Consider the following 25,857-nt stretch of genomic DNA (forward strand, 5'->3'; position numbering starts at 1 on the left):
AGTTTGTAGCTTCCTGAACGCCGCCACTCGCCAACGTCTGAGCGTGTGTCAGTGGGAGGAGTTTGGAAAAAGGCTGTTTGCAGCAACCGTCACTGCTGCAGCAGGAAGCAAAGGAGTGTCTGAGTGTGGATCAACATTGGTACCATGAGGAGTTGCTAAGAGCGGAAAGTGGCTTCCGTCCGTTCTGCTTCCCGTCGCTGCTCCAGGAGTCTGATGTGATGGTCTGTGATGGTCTTCCTCCATCCAGCAGCAGGGAAACGCTGGTGAAGGAGGAAGTGACCATGAAAACTCTGCTTCCAGGGACGCAGTGAAAATCCTGCAGACCTTGAAGCAGCACAGTGACGAGCCTGAGAACAACCCCGGGGTTTCATCCAGGACGTCCTCGACCTGTGCTGGTTTGTCCCGGTCCGGTCCTGGTCCCGGTCCAGTCCTGGTCCCGGTCCGGTCCTGGTCCCGGTCCGGTCCTGAACTCGTTACCGAGCATGGTATTGGTCTTCTGCAGCCTCGGTTTCAGCGAGTCTCAGAGCTTCTTCATGCAGACGGCAGAAGTTTGCAGATTCAACAAAGAATGAAGACAAACGAGGCTCATCTAGTTTGTCGTGGAGGAAACGTCCCATTAAGAAAACGTTGATATTTTCCTCGACGGCCACTTGTCTGCCGTTTCCTCAGCGACACTCTGTCCACTTGCTTTCCATTTGTGCAGTGAGTCTTTGTGTAAACATGTAAAACACACACTTCCTCTCCGTTGCTCCTGCAGCCAATCACTTCCTCCGTCAGCCTCACTACTGTGGTGTTTTATTGAACCCACTGCGGCGCAGCCTCTTTGACCCGCTTTCTGTCTCTGCTTTAACTGCCACACCTCGGCGTAGGAAGCCTCTTGTGCCTCCGGACGGGGTCGAGTGGCGCCGCGACGCAGGAAGGAGGAGCTGAACGAGGCGGCGGCGGCTTTGTCCTGAAGGAGCTTTGACCTTTTTCCTCTGGCGACGTCGCCTTCGAAAATACCTGCTGCATTGTGGGACTTATATAGAGCCTCTCCCTGCAGAAATGAACTTTGTTCAAGGAGGTGGTGAGGCGATAATGATGTGCAGTCTGTGTGTATGTGTGTTCAATAAGGAGGACGGGAAAAGGTCAAAGTGCCGCGAGCGACGGAGCTTCGCTCGCCGACGAGCTTCCTGGTCGCGGCGACGCGGCGAGGAGGCGGGAGGGAAACTCAACTTTACTGCAACTCACTGTTTCCATGGGGAACTTAATTTTTTTTTTACTAGAATGCTGTGGGGAATATCTGGTTACTGCTGAAATGGAAAGCCAACCTGGTTCTTAAAAAACATTTCTTCCCGTTGGATCTCCACATCAGAGAACAGTCGCCCTGCTTCAGCCAAATCCCGCATTTTGAAGCCCAACGGCGAGAGAAGTGGTATATTGGAGCCGGAGATGAGACCAGAAAAGAGAATGATTGAAAAAAGGAGGGGGGGGGGGGGGTCGGGGGGGTAGAAGATCGAGGGCTTTGCCAGACAATCTGATTTCTGTGGCGAGGCGAGGTGACAACCAGCATGAGGTCATCTGTCACTTTCTCACAGAAGGCTAATTTTAGCATTATCACCTCCCCTCCTCCCCTCCTCCCCTCGCCCCCCCCCCCCCCCGCCCCCCCGCCGTCACACCATTTAGCACCGGTGGCGACGCTTCCCTTCCCTTTGTGTCACTTGCTGCTGGTTAAAAGGCGTCGGCTCCGTGTGCGTTTGGTTAATTGTGTGAGACGGACGGCCGGGGAGGGAGTGGTTCTCCTGGGGGGGGGGGGGGGGGGGGGTGCTGTACTGCAGCAGTGCACGTGTGGCGTGCAGCAGCACGGCGCTGCGGAGGCCTTCGCTGCAGTTTGTGCAGCCTGAGGGTGTAAATGTGTCTTCACTCGTCTTCACTCGTCACCACACGGTTTGTGTTTCACACGGAGCTCCGCCTCCTCGTTGTTTCTCGCCCGTCTGATGTTCGGTGATTGTCTCATACTTTCATCCCAACAGGATTAAATAAAGTATTAGGAAGCATTTGAAATCTAAACTGTCTTCAACTGTTAAATAAACGAAATGATGATCAACAGATTTGTAGGTTCAGTAATTCACTAATTCTCTGTTGCATTTGGTGAATTTAGCAGCTAAATGACCCCGAGTTGTTTTTAGTTTGAACTTTTGGCTTTGTGCCAGTAGAGTTTTCTGTTTGTGTGTCGGACAATGAGACGCAGATTTCAGTAACTCCACGACACTTACAGCTTTACAGCGTCTTTAGTCACGATTGTCACCAGCGTCATCAGAAGTTCGCTCCGTGCAGAACTGTCCAGGTTTCACACACTGATTTCTTCCATAGTTACTTAACATGGTTTTAAATAAAATGACCAGACACGTGACTCTACATTTCTAGATACATGGAGTTTTTAATGTCTTTCAAAGTCTCAGGACAGATTTTCAACGAGATGTGTGTACTTGGTCCCCACAGCCATGTTCTATCATTGGTCCCTGGCGTCTTTCCGTGGCGTTTGTTCTCTGGATCTTCTGAAGACGAGCTGGAATGTTTCCGTTTCCTGACGTCTAATCAGTCGCCCCTTCCTGTCCGTCAATTTCCGTCCTCTTGCTCCCTCGTCATTGGCTGATATTTTCAGCCGGACGGACGTTGTGGGCTGATATGGACGGCGAGGGGGTCCAGCTGAAGGAGGGATCAAGTGGCTCTGCTCGTCGTGCTGCCAGACCTCAGGCCAGGCTGCTGAGCACCCAACGCTTCTGTGTCAACAGTTTTTCTTTCCGTCTCTCCATCTGCCTCCGTCTGCTGCAGCCTCATCGTGGAAACACGAACTCCAACGGCCTCACGGGCAGAACTCACTGCTAAACTCACGGTGTCGTGTTCGGGGAAAACACCACATTGGCGTTGGTGAATTCTGTTCACAGGACAGGCTTTGCTCGTAATCCTCTGCAGTATTGATTTGTTGAAGGAACTTTCCATGAGTCCAACAGTAATGGATTACTCTTTGCCTTCACAGCTCTGCGAGACCTAGCTCACTTGGTTCCACCTTCAGTTTGCACCATTAGCGGAGGATGTGGTTGTTTGGGCTGCGAGGCGCCGTCTTCCTCTGCCTCCGTGGCCTCATGCCATTTCTCCAAACCACAGAGTAACTGTCAGAGCGTTGCTGCGACGGTGACGCATGCTGCTGTGACTCTGGAGTGTGAAGCTCTGGCGACGCATGCTGCTGTGACTCTGGAGTGTGAAGCTCTGGCAACAGGCCGTCCAAGTTGGTTGGACTGTTTTTGTTGGACTGTTTTTGTTGGACTGTTCTTGTTGGACTGTTCTTGTTGGACTGTTCTTGTTGGACTGTTTTTGTTGGACTGTTCTTGTTGGACTGTTCTTGTTGGACTGTTCTTGTTGGACTGTTTTTGTTGGACTGTTCTTGTTGGACTGTTCTTGTTGGACTGTTCTTGTTGGACTGTTCTTGTTGGACTGTTTTTGTTGGACTGTTTTTGTTGGACTGTTTTTGTTGGACTGTTCTTGTTGGACTGTTCTTGTTGGACTGTTCTTGTTGGACTGTTCTTGTTGGACTGTTCTTGTTGGACTGTTCTTGTTGGACTGTTTTTGTTGGACTGTTCTTGTTGGACTGTTCTTGTTGGACTGTTCTTGTTGGACTGTTCTTGTTGGACTGTTCTTGTTGGACTGTTCTTGTTGGACTGTTCTTGTTGGACTGTTCTTGTTGGACTGTTCTTGTTGGACTGTTCTTGTTGGACTGTTCTTGTTGGACTGTTTTTGTTGGACTGTTTCTGTTGGACTGTTCTTGTTGGACTGTTCTTGTTGGACTGTTCTTGTTGGACTGTTTCTGTTGGACTGTTCTTGTTGGACTGTTCTTGTTGGACTGTTCTTGTTGGACTGTTTCTGTTGGACTGTTCTTGTTGGACTGTTCTTGTTGGACTGTTTCTGTTGGACTGTTTCTGTTGGACTGTTCTTGTTGGACTGTTCTTGTTGGACTGTTCTTGTTGGACTGTTCTTGTTGGACTGTTCTTGTTGGACTGTTTCTGTTGGACTGTTTCTGTTGGACTGTTCTTGTTGGACTGTTCTTGTTGGACTGTTCTTGTTGGACTGTTCTTGTTGGACTGTTTCTGTTGGACTGTTTCTGTTGGACTGTTCTTGTTGGACTGTTCTTGTTGGACTGTTCTTGTTGGAGTGGGAGAAAAGAGTGACACAACGATAAAAGAATAAACGAGAGGAGACGGAATGGAGGGAAATAAAAGAGGCTGTTATGAAAGTGGTGATGGTGTCGTGATCACTTGGGTCATTGCCAGCTCAGTGGTGCACACACACACACACACACACACACACACACACACACACACACACACACACACACACACACACACACACACACACACACACACACACACACACACACACACACACACACACACACACACACACACTCAGCAGTTGTTGTGAGCAGCTGCAGAAACAGAGGAAACTCTTCACGTGGGCCTGAAGCTGAAACTTGCCAGTATAATTATACCGCGATGGCCAGTCTTAGTTTTTTTTTTTTATTTCTTCACCTCCTCCTTCCTGCGTTTCTTTTCATTACCCAATTTAACCGGCGGGGACATGAAAGTTTGATCAGGATTCTAATCAATCACGTCTCCATTATTTCTCTCCAGCCTGTTCTTTATGTGCAGCCTCTCTTCCTTCTCACTCGTTCATCCACTCCCTTCTGCTTTCCTCACAAAGGGATTCTCAGTTTCATTGATGTTGTAATCAATATGCACAAATGAAAAAAATACATTTAAAAGCAGAGGAGTTTTGAATCATAATTCCCTCAGTCTTCTTATTTCTCATTTTTTGGCATTTTGAACCTTTTAAAAGAAGCCAACATGGTGTGATGCTTTCTAGAAGCGATTTCATCATCAATCATTCTGTGGTTTTATGTTCCAATTTTACACTTTATGAATAATAAATTATAAACTGTAACCCTGTCATATTGTGTTAAAGATGCACAGACAATGTTTTTATTGGGGATGCAGCCGTGAGTGTTCAGTCTGTCCTGTGTACTAAATGTGGTGGCGGAGCGATGGACTGGATTGAGGATTCTCACAGTTTCCACGTGTTCTTCGATGACGTCATCAATCTGGTTTAAAACAGACAGACTCGGTCAACTGCCAATATCCAAATATCCAAATGTCCAAATGTCCAAATGTCCAAATGTTCTGTCAGAGGCTACTGGTGAGAGTGCAGAAGTGAGAACTGGAAATAAAAGTTGGATGTACGTTCACAACTGAAGGTGGAGAGCAAACAGACGTCGGTTGTGGTTTGTTTGCTCCAATTCAAAGAAAAGCGACTTGTTAAGTCCATGAAACCATTTCACACAGTGAAGCAGCTCATAAACGGATCATTTGACCTGATCTGTAGAAAACTTCCGATGGTTTGGTTAGACCAGCAGAGCAGGTCGGCCTCGGCGGGTCATACAGCCTCTGCTTGCTTCTTTTAAAAAACCTAATATTAGTGAGAGACTTGATGCTGATTCCACTTTGGGCTTCACGCCGTGGATTTGAACCAGATCATCAGATCCTCCATTTTGACAGATTAAACTCTCCTTCAGATTGTGGCGACTCGAGCCAAACGTAAGAGAACCAAGAACTGTATTTCTTTCCTCTCCTATAATGCACAGAGTCCATTGTGTGAAGATCTGGAAAGACTTTGTTTCTGTTGAAGAAGCAGCGGCTCAGAGGTTCTGAACCGACGAGCGTCTTCATCGTACTGAGACGTTTGTCCACACGAGGAGCTGTAGAGCGGTTCTCCAGACTGTAGAGCGGTTCTCTAGAGCGGTTCTCCAGACTGTAGAGCGGTTCTCTAGAGCGGTTCTCTAGACTGCAGAGTGGTTCTCTAGACTGCAGAGTGGTTCTCTAGACTGTAGAGCGGTTCTCTAGACTGCAGAGTGGTTCTCTAGACTGTAGAGTGGTTCTCTAGACTGTAGAGCGGTTCTCTAGAGCGGTTCTCTAGACTGCAGAGTGGTTCTCCAGACTGTAGAGCGGTTCTCCAGACTGTAGAGCGGTTCTCTAGAGCGGTTCTCCAGACTGTAGAGCAGTTCTCTAGAGCGGTTCTCCAGACTGTAGAGCAGTTCTCTAGAGCGGTTCTCTAGACTGTAGAGCGGTTCTCTAGAGCGGTTCTCCAGACTGTAGAGCGGTTCTCTAGAGCGGTTCTCTAGACTGCAGAGTGGTTCTCTAGACTGCAGAGTGGTTCTCTAGAGCGGTTCTCTAGACTGTAGAGTGGTTCTCTAGACTGCAGAGTGGTTCTCTAGAGCGGTTCTCTAGACTGTAGAGCGGTTCTCTAGAGTGGTTCTCTAGACTGCAGAGCGGTTCTCTAGACTGTAGAGTGGTTCTCCAGACCATAGAGCGGTTCTCCAGAGCGGTTCTCTAGACTGCAGAGTGGTTCTCCAGACTGCAGAGCGGTTCTCTAGAGCGGTTCTCCAGACTGTAGAGCGGTTCTCCAGAGTGGTTCTCCAGAGCGGTTCTCCAGACTGCAGAGTGGTTCTCCAGAGTGGTTCTCCAGACTGCAGAGCGTCAGTGTAGGTCTGAGCTGTTGTTTGCCTCATGGTTCTCCAGGGTGGGACTGCAGCATCTCTCAAGGCCGTGGTTACACATGCTGGGTAAACTCTCCCCACTGTGTTTATATAACACACACACACACACACACACACACACACACACACACACACACACACACACACACACACACACACACACACACACACACACACACACACACACACACACACACACACACACACACACACACACACACACACACACACCCATAATAAAGCCCATTTATTCCTGCCGCTCTGAGGCGGTTGGAAATGATGAAATCCCAGGACGATGCCAATAAGACACGATTTCTTTCGGCTCTGGTGTCTCGGTGTTTTCCATTTCAGAGCCGGTTCTGTCGTGGTGTATAATTCATGTCCTCCAGCGATAGCAGGAAATGCAGGGACATTATCAGAGATCGATGTGTTGGGCTCCATCTGGAGGAGCAGCGCCTCCCTGTGAGCTGCACTGCTCACTTCCTGTTCACTCTCAACGATTTGGCGTTATTGCATATTGACGGTCCGGGGATTTCCAGAGGCGTTTGGACGTCGTCGCTTCTCTGATGAAACTATTTTCACAGCTTCACTGTCCATCTGAAGGTCTAATTCATCTGGTGACGTGAAATGTAAAAAAACAGACACGTGAGGTTTTGAAGAGGTCGTAATGGACGTGACGGTGGTTCGCCTGCGTTTGTGCAGAAATCCTTCAAACTGCTTTCTACACAGAACCTGGACCTGCTCATGTGCTGCAGAAGCTTTGGGTTGAAACTCTCCTTCCTGTTTCTCTCCAGGTCAGGATGAAACCATCATCTTCTCTCTGGTGGTTTTCCTCTGCCGTTGCCTCGTCATTGTTTTCTACTCGACGATAAATCAAGTCGCCTTGCAGGAATAAACTCTTCTAAGTGCATTTAATCATTTATTGAACAGCGTCTGCCTGTTGGATCGGCTCTCGTATAGAAAGTTTCAGGATTTGAGGACTGTGCAATTATGTGTTTGTCACAAATAAGAGTTCTGTTCATCAGCGCTTCATTTAATCTGGTGAATTCTGTAGAATCTTCTCTTCTGTTTCTAAAGAGCGCCTCGTCCTGATGGGACCTCTTCCTGTCACAAGTAATGGAGGATGAGGTGCTTTTCTAGACGGGCTGATCTCACAACGGTGGCCTGCAGGTCCAATTCCGTCTTCCAGACCGTCCACAGGAAGGTCTGTCGCTTTTTATAGACCTGGACCTTATAGACCTGGAAAAACCCTCACACTGTTTCACATGTATTAGCATGTTTCAGTTTATTACCTTCTTATCTCTCGCTTGTCCTTTTCTCGCCTCCCTCCCCGCACGTGTGTGTGTGTGTGTGTGTGTGCGTGTGTGTGTGTGTGTGCGTGTGTGTGTGTGTGTGCGTGTGTGTGTGTGTGTGTGTGTGTGCGTGCGTGTGTGTGTGTGTGTGTGTGTGTGTGTGTGTGTGTGTGTGTGTGTGTGTGTGTGTGTGTGTGTGTGTGTGTGTGTGTGTGTGTGTGTGTGTGTGTGTGTGTGTGTGTGTGTGTGTGTGTGTGTGTGTGTGTGTGTGTGTGTGAGAGATTTTCTTGGGGATTGAAATAGAAAAACGTGATCAGGATTTTAGTCCAAACATTCGTCTTCTGTTCCTCCTTCTGAGAGTCACGAGGCTGGAGCAGATCCCAGTAGACCCCAGTAGATCCCAGCAGGTCCCAGTAGATCCCAGCAGGTCCCAGTAGATCCCAACAGACCCCAGTAGATCCCAGTAGACCCCAACAGACCCCAGTAGATCCCAACAGACCCCAGTAGATCCCAGCAGGTCCCAGTAGATCCCAACAGACCCCAGTAGATCCCAGCAGGTCCCAGTAGATCCCAACAGACCCCAGTAGATCCCAGCAGGTCCCAGTAGATCCCAGCAGGTCCCAGTAGATCCCAACAGACCCCAGTAGATCCCAGTAGACCCCAACAGACCCCAGTAGATCCCAACAGACCCCAGTAGATCCCAGCAGGTCCCAGTAGATCCCAACAGACCCCAGTAGATCCCAGCAGGTCCCAGTAGATCCCAACAGACCCCAGTAGATCCCAGCAGGTCCCAGTAGATCCCAGCAGGTCCCAGTAGATCCCAACAGACCCCAGCAGATCCCAGTAGGTCCCAGTAGGTCCCAGTAGGTCCCAGCAGATCCCAGTGGATCCCAGTGGACACCGTACACCTCCGACTGGTCTATACTCACTTTCACACGTAGATTCAAAGTCACCAATTAGCCGTTGGCTCTATGGAGGCAAAGCCAGACTCACCCCAGGGAAACCCGTCACACTGGGACAGAAAAGCCCCTAAACCAGCACCTGAACTGCCTCGTCATGATCAAAAGGACGGTTTTATTTTAAACGTACAGCAGATCACGTGATCGGACACAAACTCCATCAAATGCAGCAATAATTCCTCTCTGAGCGTTTTCCTGACGAGGCCCTGAGAGGTATGAGGTCTAAATGGTGACGTCCTGGTCGGTCATCACTGTGAGGAGCATCCATTATATCTACGACTGGAGAACACGAGGCGACGATCAACACCGCTGAAAACGACCCAGGTCACAATCAAGCACCTTTAAAACCTGAAGTCGCTCCTCTGACTTGGGCCTTTTGGGGTAAAATCCTTTCAAATGAATCACATGTTGACATTTGCCGCACATTCCTCTTCAGACGGCCGTTGTTGGCCGGCCGGTGTGTCTGGACGAGGCCACGCCCCTCTTGGTGTGTCTGCGTTCAGCTGTCGGCCATTATGGAGCTTTAAATGTCAGTGCACGGCGGTGAATTATTGATGAGGATAAAAATTGATCCCTTTATCATCAGGACACGGGGAATGTTCACATTTATCAATGGTTAATAAAAGTACAAGAATAAACTGTGTCTTCATAGACACGTTTTTTCTTTTCTTCTCGGTCGAAGTAGAAATGCCAAGACGGCGTTTGAACAACCTGCCAGGAGCGTCGCCGCTGGTTAAAGTTAGAAAACTGTCACGGGCAGAAATTAATTCCCATCCAAGGAATGAAATTCATTTGTTGAAAGACTTTTGCAGTCGCGGTGTTTTGGTTCCGTAAACCAGGGCCTCCATCTAATAATCACTTCTGTTATCTTAGAATTGTGTTATTTTGTGTATTTGCATCATCACTTACACTTTTTGTCCATTTTTGCACACCTCAGATCCATAAAGCTCCTCAGATGACATATTGGAGAAAATGTTAGTTTGGACATAAAGTAATAAACTTCCAGAAGCTAGAAACTGAACTGAAGCCATTAGTTTCACATGAACCTTCCGATGGTTGAAGTGAAGAGAAACGGCTTGGTCTGTTGGAAAACTGTGATTGTTAGAACTTTTCCAACTTGCTGCTTCAGACCACAGCATCATTTTTTTAATTATTGAAAATATACAAGTATGTCGACAAACGACCTGACGCCACGTTTCTCCACGGCAGAGTGGCGTTTGCCTGATGAAGGCGTGGTGTTCTAGAAGCAGAGGTGTCGGTTCTCGCCTCCCGCCGGCGTGTTTCCCTTGTAGTTCAGCAGCTTAGCGCAGGATTAGCTCTGCCGCTACGAAATCCCATTAAAGCTCCACTCTGTCAATTGCCCCCGAGTCTGTCAGGGGCAACAGGCTGCTTGTGAGTCGGTTCCTTTTGGCGTGGATCTCACGGCTCCCACGTTCCCTCTCACCTCATCGAAACGGCGAGGTTGGATTCCTTGCTAATCCATGAAGGGACGAACCGAAGATCTCGCTGTGTCGGCAGTTTAAAAGACTCGACCGTCCTGGTGGGAGGAAACCAGAGAACCAGGAAAAAACCAACAAACTACACAGACAAGATGTGTAGTTTGTGTACAAGCTGGTACTTCCCACCCTTCCTACACTGGAACCACTAAACTATGTTAGTTTTCTGTATTCTGCAGCTTCCTTGGTCGTCGGATCCTGAATGTTGACTTTGTGCTGAACCTTTCACGTCAGTGCTTATATGATCACTGTGTAACACTCTGAGGTCCAACTGGACAGTAATCAATTAGAAATACATAAAACATGCGTGTGTGGTGTATTATTTATGGCAGTGTAAATAATGATGTGTGGTGGGATGAAGAGTGGACGAGTGGCTCTTTGCGTGTTCTGTTTATCAAACATGGACCTCATTATGAGAGTTTCTTCGCCCTGTGTCCTCGGCGCACCAAGCAAACAGTCTGCAGACGGCGACGTTAGTGAGTCTCGCATCTTTTCGGTGAGGCTGGAAACGTTCAGGTCTTTTTTTGTTTTTAAGATCAGATGTCCAATAAGTTTGATTGAAGCCAGCAGTGTTTGTGAGTGTGTCTGCTGTAGAACAGCTGTCCAGATGAAAGTGTGTCAGGAAGTCCCGGATTGGTCCCAGATCCTCCTCTGGACAGAAAGCAGCGTCTTCAGAGAAAGTCTGGTTGGATTTGCTTGGGTTGGATCGTCGGGGGGGGGGAAATATGAGACGTTTGAACTCCGGCGGCACGAGACCAGATTCTCTTGTTGAAAATGAGGTTAAAAGGGAAAGTTTCTTATTCAGTGGCGGATTTGTTGCATAAACAAGTGAAGGAAGTGTGTTTGGCACTTTGCCAGGTGTTTCTTAAAAGGCCTGTGTCGCCATTGTTGCTGGGTCAGAGTGATGAAATCGCCCGGTGGAAGAGCTCATCGTTTCCTCGACGGGCCGGTTTGGCTCCGACCTGAATGGCAGGCGAGGCGGCGAGGCGGCGTGGCGGCTGGACGAGCTGCAGCTTCCTGCTGGCGAGGAGTTTGGACGACTTTTAAGAATGCTTGAGGACTCATTTGTGAACAAAACAAATGAAAACAACAAACAGCAGATCATGTGATCCACACGTTTGGTGCAAATTCTAGCAGGACCTGAGCGGTGGAGGCTCGACGCCTCAATCCAGCATAGAAACATACAGGCAAATCAAATTACCACTCAGTGAGAGGCTGTTATTTGTCACTTCCCCCAGACAGTATTATTGTCCACGATGCTCTTCTTCATCCTCAGATATTGTACGTCCCTCCACAAAGTTCACAAATGGTGTCCAGACCGTCTCAAAGACGTGGTCTTTCCCCTTCAATATATACGTGATTCGTTCCAGTGGTAAAGCCGCCAACATTTGCTTTATCCAACGTCCAATAGTGGGTTCCCTTGTCTCGTTCCACTTTAGTGCAATTAGTCTCTTTGCTTGCAACAAACCCATATTAATAAACACCTGTTCCCATTTTGTGTACCTTATATTTTTAGGGTATAATCCCAAAATGAGGAAACCAGGATCCAGGGCAACTTCTTTAGAACAGTCGTCTTTTTGTTTTTTCTAAACCTTTAGCATGATTCTGGCTCACCACGATTCCTCGCTCACCACAGAGATGCTGCAGTCGCTGAGCAGCTCACTGCTGGTCACGGTGGACGCCGTGACGTCTTCCCTCCAGTGAGGAAGAAGAAGAAGAACCCTGAACGTCACTGTTCTGCTCCTGTGGGCGGAGGAGGCGCTCTGCAGCTCCTCTGGCTCTTTCCTCACTCTGTGTTCTGAAAGTCGGCCAGGTCGTGTACTTTTTGAACTTCTACCAGAATGCACTCCAACATCAGACCAACTTCTTCCAGGGCCTGAAGACACAACTTGTGTTGGAAGCAGCTTTCAGAGAACAACACGCTGGAACTTCATTGGTTTCTGTTGAACTTTGTGTTTTTTCACGTGTGCTGAGTGGCTTGTTGGCAAAACCACGAGCAGCTCATTGAGTCATTTATTTTGAAAAGCCTGAAGCGTCTCGGTTCTCCGGAGCAAGTCAGTGGTGTGTGAAGTGTTGCTTAGCAAAGTGCTGCAGCATCTTGGAATCTTCAGAATGTTTTTGACACAAATGCAGACATTTACTGTCACTCAAACACTCAAACACTCAAAAACACTCAAAAACACCTGAAGACGTGAAGCAAAAGCCTTTTAATTCGTCTGAAAGCCTCCGTGACTAAAGGTCACTCTGCTCACTCAGTCTACACATCAAGCACGTGTTCTCAGTGAATATTGGCTACTTGATGTATTGAAAAGTAATAAAGATGTAGAGGGTATGTTTGTTCTTTATTTAAGGCAGGGGGGTCAAAGTGGTTTCAGTTGAGGGGCCACATCAACCTGACCCCTGACCTCTGACCTCTGACCTCTGGAGGCCCAACAAGTCAAACATCACATATTAAACTGCAGATCTGGACAAATGTCAAAGTCTTTCATCCTTTTGATCCTTTTGTAACTGCAACAATTTGCCAGTCTATCCTGAAATATACATATTAAAGTTAATCAGATATTATTATATTTGCAAAAAAAACAAAAAAAAACACACAAAAAAACCAAAACCCTCCGTCACCTGTATCTGGATCTCGTGTTTTTATTCAGGATTAAAACAATTTGTCATCATCTGGAAAGATATTTTGAGTTTACATGTCTAAAATATCACTTCACATAAATTGGACACCTTTATTGTGAAAGGCGTTGCGTCATGTGACCTCCACAGACGCGTTATAAATTCTGACCAAGGCCGGTTTTGAATGTCATTTTTTGCCGATCTAGTGTTTTTAGATCCGCCTCTGTCAGTTTTCATTTTTATACTTTAAAAAAATTAAATAAAATCACATGTTGGGCCGGATCAGATGGTCTGGCGGGCCGTTCTGGCCCCCGGGCCTCATGTTGGACACCCCTGGTTTAAGGTGTGCAGGCTGAGGGTGCCTGTATCGTTTCAATACGTCGTGAAATGATGCCAAACATAAACCAACATTTTCAAAACTGCTGATTTAGCGAGAGAACAGCTGTTTCATACTTTTCTTTGGCGTTGCACCTTTTTCTCCTCCATCATTTTAACCGTTGGTACACTAGCAGTAATCACTATTTGGGGGGGGGGGGGGGCGTATTGTCCTCAGGATTGCACCTCGTTATCGTCTCCCTCTCACTCTCCTGTAGTGCTTCCTTCATGAACGCCGGCAGCAGCAGGCCACCAGGGCAGGATGTCATCACAACACACCCGGGGCCACACTTTGAATGAGCCGGAGCCACTAATGCTCCTGCAGCCTCCGTCGCTCCAGATCCCTCCATTACGCCAGCTGTTAACCCTCGCCCTGCTGCTCGCGTGCTCCCAGCCACACCGACGTCCATTATGCTTATTGCAGTTTTCTTCACGGTATCATTTGTGCAAACGGCTTCCCACGTCTCCTCGAAGCCTCTTCACCTCCGTCCTGCACAAGTGCTCATTATACCTGCAGTGTGCACGCCTCCCCGCGCAATTAAGAGCTAATACAATGCATGCATGTTCTTTCAGACGTTTCTCACACAGCCAGCGATCCATGTTTCTCACCACGTCTTTGGAATCCCAGGGTCAGGCTGTTGGTTTTTTTTTAAACAGATGAAGCATCATTTTCTTCTTGAATAAATGACCTTACGTGGTGAGACGGGGGTTCAAGCTCTCATCCTGTGATGAATTAATGTCCCACGAAAATGTGTATTGTACCTTGAATTTTATACAGTTTCAGAATAGCTTGCCAGCCGAAGCGTTGGGAGTCAGTGGAGGACCAAGTGGTCCAACCAGAGTGGCTGCAGTCGGACGTGAGTCATCGTGGCCAGTTGAATAAAAACCGTATAAAGAAAAGTATGCGAAAAGATGATCGCAATTTTTTCTTACTCTGCTTCTTCAAGGTTTCTGCTCATCACATGCGCGGCTGTGTGCAGACTAATGTAGAAGTTTTCTGCAGTTGAATCACTCCGCGACTGTGTTTGTGATTCTGGCGTCGGCAGAGTGCTCTTAGTGGAACCGCCGTCCGCCGTCCGCCGTCCGCCGTCCGCCGTCGTGCAACAATAGCTGTTTATGAGTTATTAACTTAATGGACGTGACTCATGGAATATTGGAGAGGAACTTTGCTGTGGGTCTTGACGTACGTTGTGGCGTTTGCGCCTCGTTTCAGCGGCCGAGGTTCGCTATGCAAATGAGCTTCGTCGTAATATATGATGACGATGTCGAGGTTTGGATTTGTATATTACTGACGTGTGACGATGTTTGCTTCTGAGCAGGTGAAGGGAAAATAACCCAGAAGAACAAATCTCGTCTCTCCACCCGTCTCTCCACCCGTCTCTCCACCCGTCTCTCCACCCGTCTCTCCACTTGTCTCTCCACTCGTCTCTCCATCCCTCTCCACCCGTCTCTCCACCCGTCTCTCCACTCCTCGTCTCTCCACTCCTCGTCTCTCCACCCGTCTCTCCACCCGTCTCTCCACCCGTCTCTCCACTCCTCGTCTCTCCACTCGTCTCTCCACCCGTCTCTCCACCCGTCTCTCCACTCTTCGTCTCTCCACCCGTCTCTCCACCCGTCTCTCCACCCGTCTCTCCACTCTTCGTCTCTCCACCCGTCTCTCCACCCGTCTCTCCACCCGTCTCTCCACCCGTCTCTCCACTCCTCGTCTCTCCACCCGTCTCTCCACTCCTCGTCTCTCCACCCGTCTCTCTACTCGTCTCTCTACTCGTCTCTCCACCCGTCTCTCCACTTGTCTCTCCACCCGTCTCTCCACTCCTCGTCTCTCCACCCGTCTCTCCACTCCTCATCTCTCCACCCGTCTCTCCACCCGTCTCTCCACCCGTCTCTCCACTCGTCTCTCCACCCGTCTCTCCACCCGTCTCAGGTTGGCTCAGAACCAGAAACTCCACCCGCCTGGGAACGAGCCACATTTAATGTTGGTAAACATTCTGTGAATTCAAATTATTTTCCCAAGTTGTTAATGACTGTTTGATTTATCGCGTCGTTTCATTGGAGGATTAATTCACATTGTTGAACCATCTAAGGTAATGATGTAGGATTTATGTATTAAGGACAGGATCGTTACTTGGATACTGGATCTGTTTTTGTGCTTTTCTTTATAGGGTGTCTGGACGCCCCCCCCCCCCCCCCCCCCCCCCCCCCCGCCGGTGGGTGTGAGACCTTTAAATCATTGTTTATTGTCCCGTTCTTTGTTTACAAGTCGTGAAGTTTCTCCTGTATTTTAAGGTAGTTTACGATGGAGATGGTGACGTATCCTGGGTGAGTTCCCCGAAGTGTAATGAGAGTACACTTGGCGTTTTACTGTGAAAGGAAAACACGTGCTGGAGTGTTAAAATGCCAATTTTGTTTTCATGATTTCAGCAGCTATTATCTTCAGTTTCCTCCCTCCTCAAACCAACGAGGTGTTAGAATGAGCCGTGAGATAGATCCCCTTCATTTCTGACGATAACCTTGTTATGGCTTGTTTCCTTGGAAACTACCTTTTCCGTGTCAGAGTATACGCTCATGTCGGTTAACGTTTTAAGGTTTCACTGAGAAGTGCAGTGCAGTGAAATCTCACATGGCGGTTATTATGTTCTGAGTCTGGGTTTTTCTATAATCCATCTTTAGTGTGTGAGTGTTCATGTGGGAAGAAAAGCTAATGACGACCAGGGCAGGAGCCTGTCAACCTTCAGAGGACAAACCAGGATAAAACCTAGAAACAGCCGAGTGTGAAGGAAATGCAGCTGCAGCAGATTGTGTAATAGCGACTCGTACGGTGCGAGTGGAAGGACTCCACTTCAACATGATGCCAGATTGGCAAACGGGTTTCCAGGTTAAGTGATGAAAAAAAACCCTGCATTTCTCTGTAACAGGCTGTGATTCTCAGTATGTCCTGTAATGATTTCCAGCCTGGAGTCGCTCCTCCATCAGGGTTCATGTGATCAATGGTCAGTGATTAATCACCCCCTGAATGCAAACGGCTGCTAAATATGACATAGATGGTCATGTGATGTTTACCTGAACTTAAAATTCACCTCATGTTCATTCAAGCAATAACCCGAAGCTTATTGGATTATGGAAAGCAACGAACTGTGAAGGACATGCTGGATATATCCCTTCACATCGAGGTGTGGGAAACAGTTGAAAGCCACATTTACAGGAGCTTTCAAAGAGGAAGGCTGGGGGGTGGGGGGGGGTTCTAACCATTGCATCACTGTGGAACAGCCACATCTGCAGGTCAAAAGGCCTCTTGATTCTAAACTTCCCATTATGTCTGACCTGTATGATACTTTACTGATGAAAGGCAGATCTTTCCTTTCATTCCAGCGGTGAAAATGAGTTTCCTTGAAAGGGACATTTTGTTATCGGGACGAAATCACCACCCAGTCTGTTACTTTTCATGTTGCTGCATCTTATAAACGAGCTCCAAAATGCCAACGCCGGCAGACGTCCGTAATTACATCACACTGTGGATAAAGACGTGCTCGAGCACTTTGTGTGTGTGTGAACTCTTTGATCTTTTTCGGGTCTGAATTATTTCTATTTCTTCCACCTTTAATGGTTTCCTCAGTGGCGAAAAAGCAATTCAGCCATTCAGTTTTTAAAGATTGCCGCCACAAATAAGGAAAAGGGACCTGAGAGTAGCTTTTGTTCTGTCCGGTGGTCGGATGTCGGCTCCTTTTGTGGCTTGATCTAAAAGCCACAGGTCATTTTCTTTCTATTTTCACCAGGCGCCATGGAATTAAATCACATGAACATACCTAAAAAAAATAAAAGGAGGCTACTTTTTTTCTCATTTCCTGTCGGTATTCATGAAAAAAGCACAAGAGAAGGAAATTGCTCTCATGAACTTGTGACCTGGAAAAGATTTGGAAGGAATTGATTTCCCGGACTTGGAGTAAGAGTGAGTCTGAGCGAGGTTCTGGTTTGAGGAGAAGTAAGGAGTTGTATGGCGTCCCGTGCTGGAGAGCAATAAGTGCTGATTCACTCATTACGCTCACACTTGCTGTATGATAATTCTGTCCACGGACTGAGGAAGTCATTGGGTCGGAAGCAGACAAATATCTTCCGCCGCCCCAATAAATCAGATTGAAACGATGCGATTGAGATATTTGTTGACTGTCGAGGCGACCAGGCCGTAGATATAAATACACTCCTTCATCCTCTAAACGTCATTACCAGCAGTGTGTTGAAAACACCGACACTTCCCACGTGTGAGCCTCCGGCGGCGGCGTTCTCTGGCTCCAATCATTTGTTAGCATAAAATTGCTTGGAAAATAATAGAATCTTCACATGCTGTTAAATTTTGCGTCGCACTACGAGGTGGTCATATTCTGGTGTCATTTTCTAGTAACATCATCTTTATCTATCGTGTTAAACCGTCAGATCAACTCCTTTTCCAAAGCCGCCACAGCACAAGAGGATCACAGTAAAACGAATGTATGTACGATATGATAAAACACCTGCAACTCAAATATATTCCCTGAGTTTTAGTGCAGCGGAGTGCGAGTGTGATTCCTTCCTGAAAATCTCGTCATTTAATCCCACCACCTGAAAACAACTTGGAATTTCCCAAGAAAACCCCGACATCCTCGCCGCCGGTGTTCCTCTTCAGCCTGATGTTGGCGATTAACGCAGGAAAACAACCACAAAAGTTTTATCAGTACAATTGTATAGACTTCTGTAGCATTTCTCTACAAAAATAAAAAAAACAACATAGATTTTTTTGTATTGGAAAATTGACCCTCAAGTTTGTGCAGAGTTGCATAAATCTGAGAAACTAAACCTAAACCCACCACGAGACGGAAATCCTGGCTGACTTTAGTTGAATCGGCGCACATGTTTAGCATTTCCTCTGAAATAAGGATGAAAACCTCCTGCTGCCCCCCCGTCTTCCAATTAGGACGCCGCAAAGTGTTGCTTCTCATATGTTCACGTGTGCAGCGAGGTCTGTGGGACACCTGCTGAATGATGGATGTGCTGTTGACTAGTTGATGGTTTAAACGCGCCGAGCTCGTTTGGATTCATTCAAAGAGAAACTTGCAATAAGACGTGAAGAGAAAGTGGCACAACAGAAACTCTGGGTTTCATCCAGAGGCACAAAGAGACGCTGCCGTTTACTGAGCAGACGCCAATCGTGTGGCCCGTCTGGTTGGTGGCTTGGTTTTGTTGTGACTTATGGGTCGTTGCTCCTTATTGACCGTCCTGACTGATGGCTGCTGGGGGGGGGGGGGGGGGGTGATGGGGGGGCTACTGGTCTGATTGATCCTCTATGAAGCCCACAGGAATTCAGATTTGCTGCACCTACAACCAGCACTTTAGTCTGGTTTATTGTATGAAGTGCACATAAAGACACATGAAGCATATTTGTCTCTAAGAAATTCTGATGTTTGATAATAGGATGATGTAATATGACTAGAAAAGGTCGGAGAATAAAGACAAGCAGCCACATTTTTCTCTTCATGCCATTCTCACGCATGTGAAGCAGTCGTTATATCCCTTTCCTTCTCTCTGCATTCGCTCATAAACATGTGGTCTTTAGGTGGGACGCATGCGGTGAGACGGTCTCCTGTTGTTGGACTTGGTGGTTCAGATCCGTCGCCTGAAGGTGTTTCCACATATTTTCCTGTGCAGAATTTAAAAAAAAAAAGAAAGAAGAAAAAAAACATGTTTCTCATTAACTGTGCTCACATCTGCAGAACCAGATACATTATTTATACTCATTTAGCACTTTTGCACACACCAATGCTGACAGTTGCCATGCGAGGCACTCAGGAAATCTAACCTGCAACCTCTGGATTGGAAGATGACAGTGTGTCTGGTGAGCCGCGACCTCAGGAGCCGTCACGCAGAGACGCTTTCCTCCAGGTTTTCCTGAGGCTTTTCTACATCATGAGCCAATAAACCAGTAAGAAGTGTCACCGAATGCCGACGACACCACCTTGTGCTCAGCAGAACTCAAGTGCATCGAAACAATAGTTCCCCCCGTCGACGTAGGTCGAGGAGCTCTTGTTGATTAGAGGGATTCAAACCATTGAACTTATTAACATCTTAATTATGAATAGTTCCATTTGTAGAATCCATGTTTGCGTCCGTCTCCCAGTTAAGTAAAGAAGACGTACACACCTGCAGCGTCGCTGGAGTTTCCTGATTCAGGCGCATCAGAAGAAGCGACGCTGTGATGCTGTTGGTCTGGAGGTACGTGGAACCAGAACCACGGCCTGGGAAATCCAGGGAATGCTGCCGGGGAAAACACGTTTCCATGGAGATGACGCAAATGAGTTTTGTTGGTTGTGCCGAGTTTGGAAAAGAAAAGAAATTGTTCATATTTTGAAGCCACATGTCTTCAATTGAACAGAGAGTGAGGCTCAGACTGAATTAGTGTGATATTCAAAAAGGTGAATTTCATCCTGTGTCTAGAATCAATACTGTAGGTAGTGACTGAACCACTGCCTGTGACCCTGTTCAACCTCAGTCTGCCTCCGGAATCACTGGCAAACCTCTGCTGGGAAATATCATGGCAGGAAGTATTGACAGTCTGTATCCCAGATGCTCTCCTCTCCTCTCCTCTCCTCTCCTCTGCAGAGAGCACAGCACATGGAAACACAAGTACTTTCCCCCATGATGTGACTCTATTGGACATAAAGGACTCCAACTCTTCTGTGGAGTTCTTGACTTCAGTGAGACGATGTTCTGTTGAGGTCTAGGTTTAAGAAGCATGTGATTTTAAGTTGTTGTGTCTGAGGCATGAAACGGATGGTCAATAAAGTTCCATCTGTCAAGGTGTTTAGTCATACGACAGTATGTTCTATGACAGCAGTTCTTGATCCACCTCTGAAAGGCGATCAAATATCTTTGTTTGAAACTGTGGATCTGATCCTCTTGTATGTGAATGAAGCTGAAGAAAAGCTAAAGAGGTGAGGAGGCGTCGCCTCCTGGCAGCTGTGGAGTAACCATGACGATATGCTGTGTTTGCTTGTTGTCGCCCAAAAGAACAACGATGCTCTTCATTGGCTCCTGCCTCATCATGTGTGTGTTTCTTGGGGTGTGAAGCTGGCAGGTGCAGTTCTGTTTTCAATCCTGGCCAATCGGTGAGCTCGATTCTGACAACGTGAACCCAACCAAGGTGTGGAAGTTTTCCCACATTCTCTCCTAATCGAACCAATTCACGTTCATTGGTTTGAAAACAGCCAGAAAGTCGTGTTAAATCAGTAATAAAGAGCTTTTTGACGCAGTGAAGAGACGACAGTCGATCTGCACGGAAGGAACGTTGCTGCAGAGTTGAAGTCGCAGCGAAGGAGATTTGTAGCTGAAGCTAAAACTCAAGCAGAGCCTGGGAAGAAATGCATCACATGAATGAGACGAATCAATGGTGGAGTGAAGTGACGAGTGCTGAAGGCTGCCAGTCCTGCTGCTTCCATCTCAGGCTGCCAGACAGGAAGTCCTTGGAAGGAAAGGTGCTGTTATACATGGAAACAAGACGAGGGCAGCAGCTCTCAGCAGAGTTTGTATAGAAATACTCCGTATACAGCGCTGGTTAATTAACCCCCCCCCCCCCCCCCCCGTGTCACCCCCTGCAGTTCTATGGAGCACTATGGTGTGTGTGTGTGTGTGTGTGTGTGTGTGTGTGTGTGCAGTAGAGCAGTCCTCCAGTGGGCAGCTCGGCCATCTGGACCCATGATAAGGATCCGACTCGCCCAGACGTCATTATTTGATGTATTTATTTTCCACCAAACCCTCTTAGTGGTCGGAGTCGTGTTCTGATGTGAGTCCGTGTGTCAGTCCACAGTGACGCTCCGTGTTTTAACCATGTCACTCTTTCTCTTCTTCTTCTCCTCTGTCCTCCTCCATCTGTCTATGTATTTCTCTCCTATTCAATCTATTTCAACCCCCCACCACCCCTCTCTCCCTCTCTCTCCCTCTCTCTCCCTCCCTCTCCCTCTCTCCCTCTCTCTCTCTCTCTGCAGTTTGCTGTTTTGTGGTCCACAAGCGGTGCCATGAATTGGTCACGTTTTCCTGCCCAGGGGCCGATAAGGGCCCCGACACAGACGTAAGTAAGCGAAGCCCCGGTTCCCAGCTGTTTCCCTTCTCCTGGAGCTGCTAGTCATTTGTCTTTAATGCTGAAGGACGTAAACAGTGGTGAGTTTTGTGGTTTGTCTCTGTGGAGACGATGTCCAGTTTGTCTCCTCCGGCTGTGTGGAAGAACAGAGACACACCTGAACGTTGTTCCTCTTCTGAGGAGCATGAAAACCACTGACAAGTTCACACTTTGCACTTGTTTCTAATGGGGAATGTGATGTTTCCATCAAACACATGTGGCAGACGTGTAAACATTCCGCTTTACATTGTAAATATGGTTCAATTTCTCAATATGAATGATAAAGTTGAGTTGGTTTTAAGCAGCTGACACACTTAATGGATCATAAAACAGCCACTTGACCTTTATTTGCAGTCGTGAAAAAGTTGTTTGTGTCCAGAGTTACTTAGTTTTAGTCTAGTTTTATTATTTCAGAGAAATATATAATATGATGTGATATAACTTTGACTGAATATTATCCTCTCTGCATACAGATGATGTCTCATCACATTGTGCTGTGAAGGACTAATACGCTTTTGAAATGTTGGTTTTCACCATTAAAGGACAATTACATTTATTGTCCAATTACAGAACAGCATCATGATTATTGTTACTTTCCTGACAACATCATATGGAGGCATTCGTACGGTCGCTTGACTGATATCAGCTTATTGTTTGTGTTTCAGCAGAAGAGCTTTTACATTCACAGTCAGTCGATATGCATAGAAAGAAGAGCAGTGAAGTGTTGAATTGGCTTCATTCACTTCCTTCATCTTCACTGTTCCACTTGTCGCCTGGTGAACCTTGATTAAACTGACACGTGTTCCACTTGGTGAGTCCGAGGCATCGACCCCTCGAGGAAACCGTCACGTGATCCCGTCTTTGGCCTCGTTGTAATGAATTAATTCATTAAAGGCCCTATATTTTCCTCCAGTTGTGACTGATTCATGCTGTCGAGGTTCGCCTGACGTCTTCATTATCAGCCTTTGTTCTCAGATGGGATTTTGGAGGATATAACAGGAGTCTAATTATCTCTTATATTCTTTTTGTCGGGGCAGTTTTCAGACTGGAAGATGTGCTGAAGCGTTTAATGACGGCTTGATTTGCTCCAGAGACAAACAGAGAATCGTCAGAGTTGTGGTTCTATGTGGGACGAGGACATGAACACGACTGAGGACATGAACACGACTGAGGACATGAACACGACTGAGGACATGAACACGACTGTGGACATGAACACGACTGAGGACATGAACACGACTGAGGACAGGAACACGACTGTGGACATGAACACGACTGTGGACATGAACACGACTGTGGACATGAACACGACTGAGGACAGGAACACGACTGTGGACATGAACACGACTGTGGACATGAACACGACTGAGGACATGAACACGACTGAGGACAGGAACACGACTGTGGACATGAACACGACTGTGGACATGAACACGACTGTGGACATGAACACGACTGAGGACATGAACACGACTGTGGACATGAACACGACTGAGGACAAGGAGACGCCAGACAGTGGAGGGCAAAGGCTGCTTGTTTTAGTTGTTAAGATCTATTCAAATGGATTCAATAGAATTTTGTCTGTCAAATTAAAACATTTGATGTCGTCACATTTTTACTTTTGTACAGAAAATACATCCATTTTTGACCGAAGCTTTTCCACGTTGCTAATCGGAGTCAGACAGGAAGAACATCCATGAAAGACCTCGTACGTCCAGTCGGTTTCCAAATCATTTCTCATGTTGACGCGTCACATTTCACTTCATATGAACGTCATTCATTCTGGTGAAATATTTCATCATTCCTGGAGCCATAGGCCACAAGCTGGAGGCACAAAGGTTCCACAGTTGTATTTTATCCAGTGAAGTGTCTCACCAGGTCAGTAGGAAGAAAACGTTTACTTCTAATAGAAATAAAACTTAAAAACCCTTCGAATTTTAATGACATGATCAGTTTTTACACCAGTGCTTGTTATTGGCAAACACCCAAATGTAAGTCGTCGCCGCCGTGCGGATTTGGAGCACGCAGACACGCCGCAACACTTTTCCTGCATGGATTGAATTGCATTTATTGTCATTGTAACAGGTAAAACAAAATGACATAAAGAAATGAAACTCCCGTTCGTCGCACTCACAACGTGCGAGTGAGTAGGGCCGCCGTACGTCAGCCGCACGTGTCAGTGCGGCCTCCGTACGACGACGTGCCGACCGCACGGCGATCTACGTGGTGAGCAGGTACAACTCGCCACGATGCAACGCAACCGCTGACGGCCAGGCGTGGCGTGGCGTGCGGCCACGCACGCCACGCCTTGCCTTGACGTACTCCCTCCCCGCTCCCGCCACTCCCTCCCCACGTTTTCAGACAAAACATGGCGGCCGTGGCCTCCTCCAACAGACGTAGGGACTAAAAACGCGCCGGGCGTGTTGTGACTGGCCCGTCGCTGTCGGGGAAACGCTTCGATTAAAAAAAGAGGCTGTTAGCTCGTTTTATTTTACCGTCACAGGAAGCGCTTGATCCTCGTCGTCTGACCTTCGTGTTGCGTGAGATCTCATGCTGGCGTCTCGCAGCCCAGCGTCTTACTGTGAAAATCCATTTCCACGCCGCCGCCGCCGCCGGCCCGCCGGGCATTCGGCAGCGCGGCCCCTGAAACCGGAGATATGTCACTGTGTCATTCCAGATCCTCCACCCAGACTCCTGAAATAGAGCGCGTGGCCGCGGCACCACGCCGCAGCAGCAACGACTGAAGACGTGCTGAGTCGGGAGCAAACTTCACCGCCATCGTTGGCCACTGCGGTGCAGATTTGAAAAGAAAGACAAAAAAACTCAAGTGATTTATTTCCCCCAAATTCAGTCCGTTCCCTAACGTCAGTCCTCAAACTGACACACATCTACATTTAACATTGATTCTTACTTTACAGGTTTCTAACATTAACACCCTCCTTACATTATTAATGGCCTTTCTATGAAGAAATTACTTTTGAATACAATCTGGAATGCTGTTATTCATCACACACAACTTAATTTCTAATGTTTTTAAATATATGATATCCAGAAATTCTAATGTGGATGATTGTATGAAAAGTTGATTTGGTGGAATCCTGATCTATTTGTGGTCGTCGTCGCTCTTTTCTGCAATTTGACTGTTGGATCCCAGTTAGTTTTCTGTGTTTCCCCATATTTCCACACATTTTGTCATATAAGACATGTGACATTTATTATTCAGCAAGTCTCTTGTTTGTAAACACAAAGAGACTTGGACAATTTTCATTTTGCGTTTTCTACGTGAGGCTTCCAACAGTTTGTCATCTGTCATCACTCAAAACGTAGTTTCATAAACGCTCTCCATTTCAACATCATTTAAAACTGAAGGCTGAAGAAATGGGAGGAGCCACAGAGTCCGAAAGCTCATTGCTGCCATAAAAGTGATTTATTTAAAATCTCTAATGAAACATTGACAAACGTTCCTGCTTCAGTGAGCAAGGCAGTATGACGGTACTACTCAGGATAAAGTGGCTCCATACCTGACACGTCAGTGAAGTCCGTCATTATTTCAGTTACTTGTCCAACAAAAGAGAAAGAACTGAAAGATATTTCACTTTATTGTTGCGTTTCAGCAGCAGGTATGAGTTTTACTTTCACGACTCCCCACTTGAGTGTTTAAAGTCTTTAGCTGCGCAGAGAAAGGAGGCACAACACTTAGAAACCCAATCTGAGCGTAGGGCGACGTCTCTTTGTGCCCCGGGGCGTCGATGCTTCTCAGCCCGTTGTTCGTCTTCACAGCGACGATCCTCCACGATTTCACTGTGCTTACAGTGGCAGTGCTGTTGCCAGGGGCGACCACACACAGGCTTGCTGCCCCCGGGGCGTGCCACCCAGGAAAGCAATCACTCCCTCGGCCAGCAAATATCCTGAAGACCCGCCGTGTCCAGGCGCCCTGCAGCTGGTGACCCACGTCGGTGTCGTAGAACTCCCAACGGGGACAAACAAATGAGAGGGCGGGGCGAGAGGGTGGGGCGAGAGGGCGGGGCGAGAGGGCGTGGCGAGAGAGCGGGGGGCGAGAGAGCGGGGCGAGAGAACATGGCGAGAGGGCGGGGCGAGAGAGCGGGGGCGAGAGGGCGTGGCGAGAGAGCGGGGGGCGAGAGAGCGGGGCGAGAGAACATGGCGAGAGGGCGGGGCGAGAGAGCGGGGCGAGAGAGCGGGGCGAGAGAGCGAGGCCAAATTCTGCATGGCAGCCGCAGTGTTGCTTTAAGACCCGGGGAGCTGCAGCCGCATTCTTCTGTGTCGCCATTCAGAGGGTTTCCACAGCGATGATGATGATGATGATGATGATGGGCTGCTGGTGAAGAGGGTCACCAGACCAGTGCAAACATCTGGAGGGAAACCTGATTTA

The 25,857-nt window shown here is 47.6% G+C and overlaps 1 protein-coding gene across 2 annotated transcripts in view; it reads left to right on the forward strand.

The window, feature by feature from the left end:
* prkcaa (protein kinase C, alpha, a) overlaps positions 1-25,857 on the forward strand; it is a 137,198-nt gene that overhangs the window by 25,114 nt on the left and 86,227 nt on the right. For both annotated transcript variants that reach the window (XM_080494195.1, XM_080494196.1), the window contains exon 3: positions 21,337-21,419. In XM_080494195.1, the coding sequence (XP_080350321.1) occupies positions 21,337-21,419 (83 nt within the window). The remainder of the gene's footprint in view (positions 1-21,336; positions 21,420-25,857) is intronic.

Source organism: Blennius ocellaris (assembly GCF_963422515.1).
Source record: "Blennius ocellaris genome assembly, chromosome: 3".
Lineage (NCBI taxonomy): Eukaryota > Metazoa > Chordata > Actinopteri > Blenniiformes > Blenniidae > Blennius > Blennius ocellaris.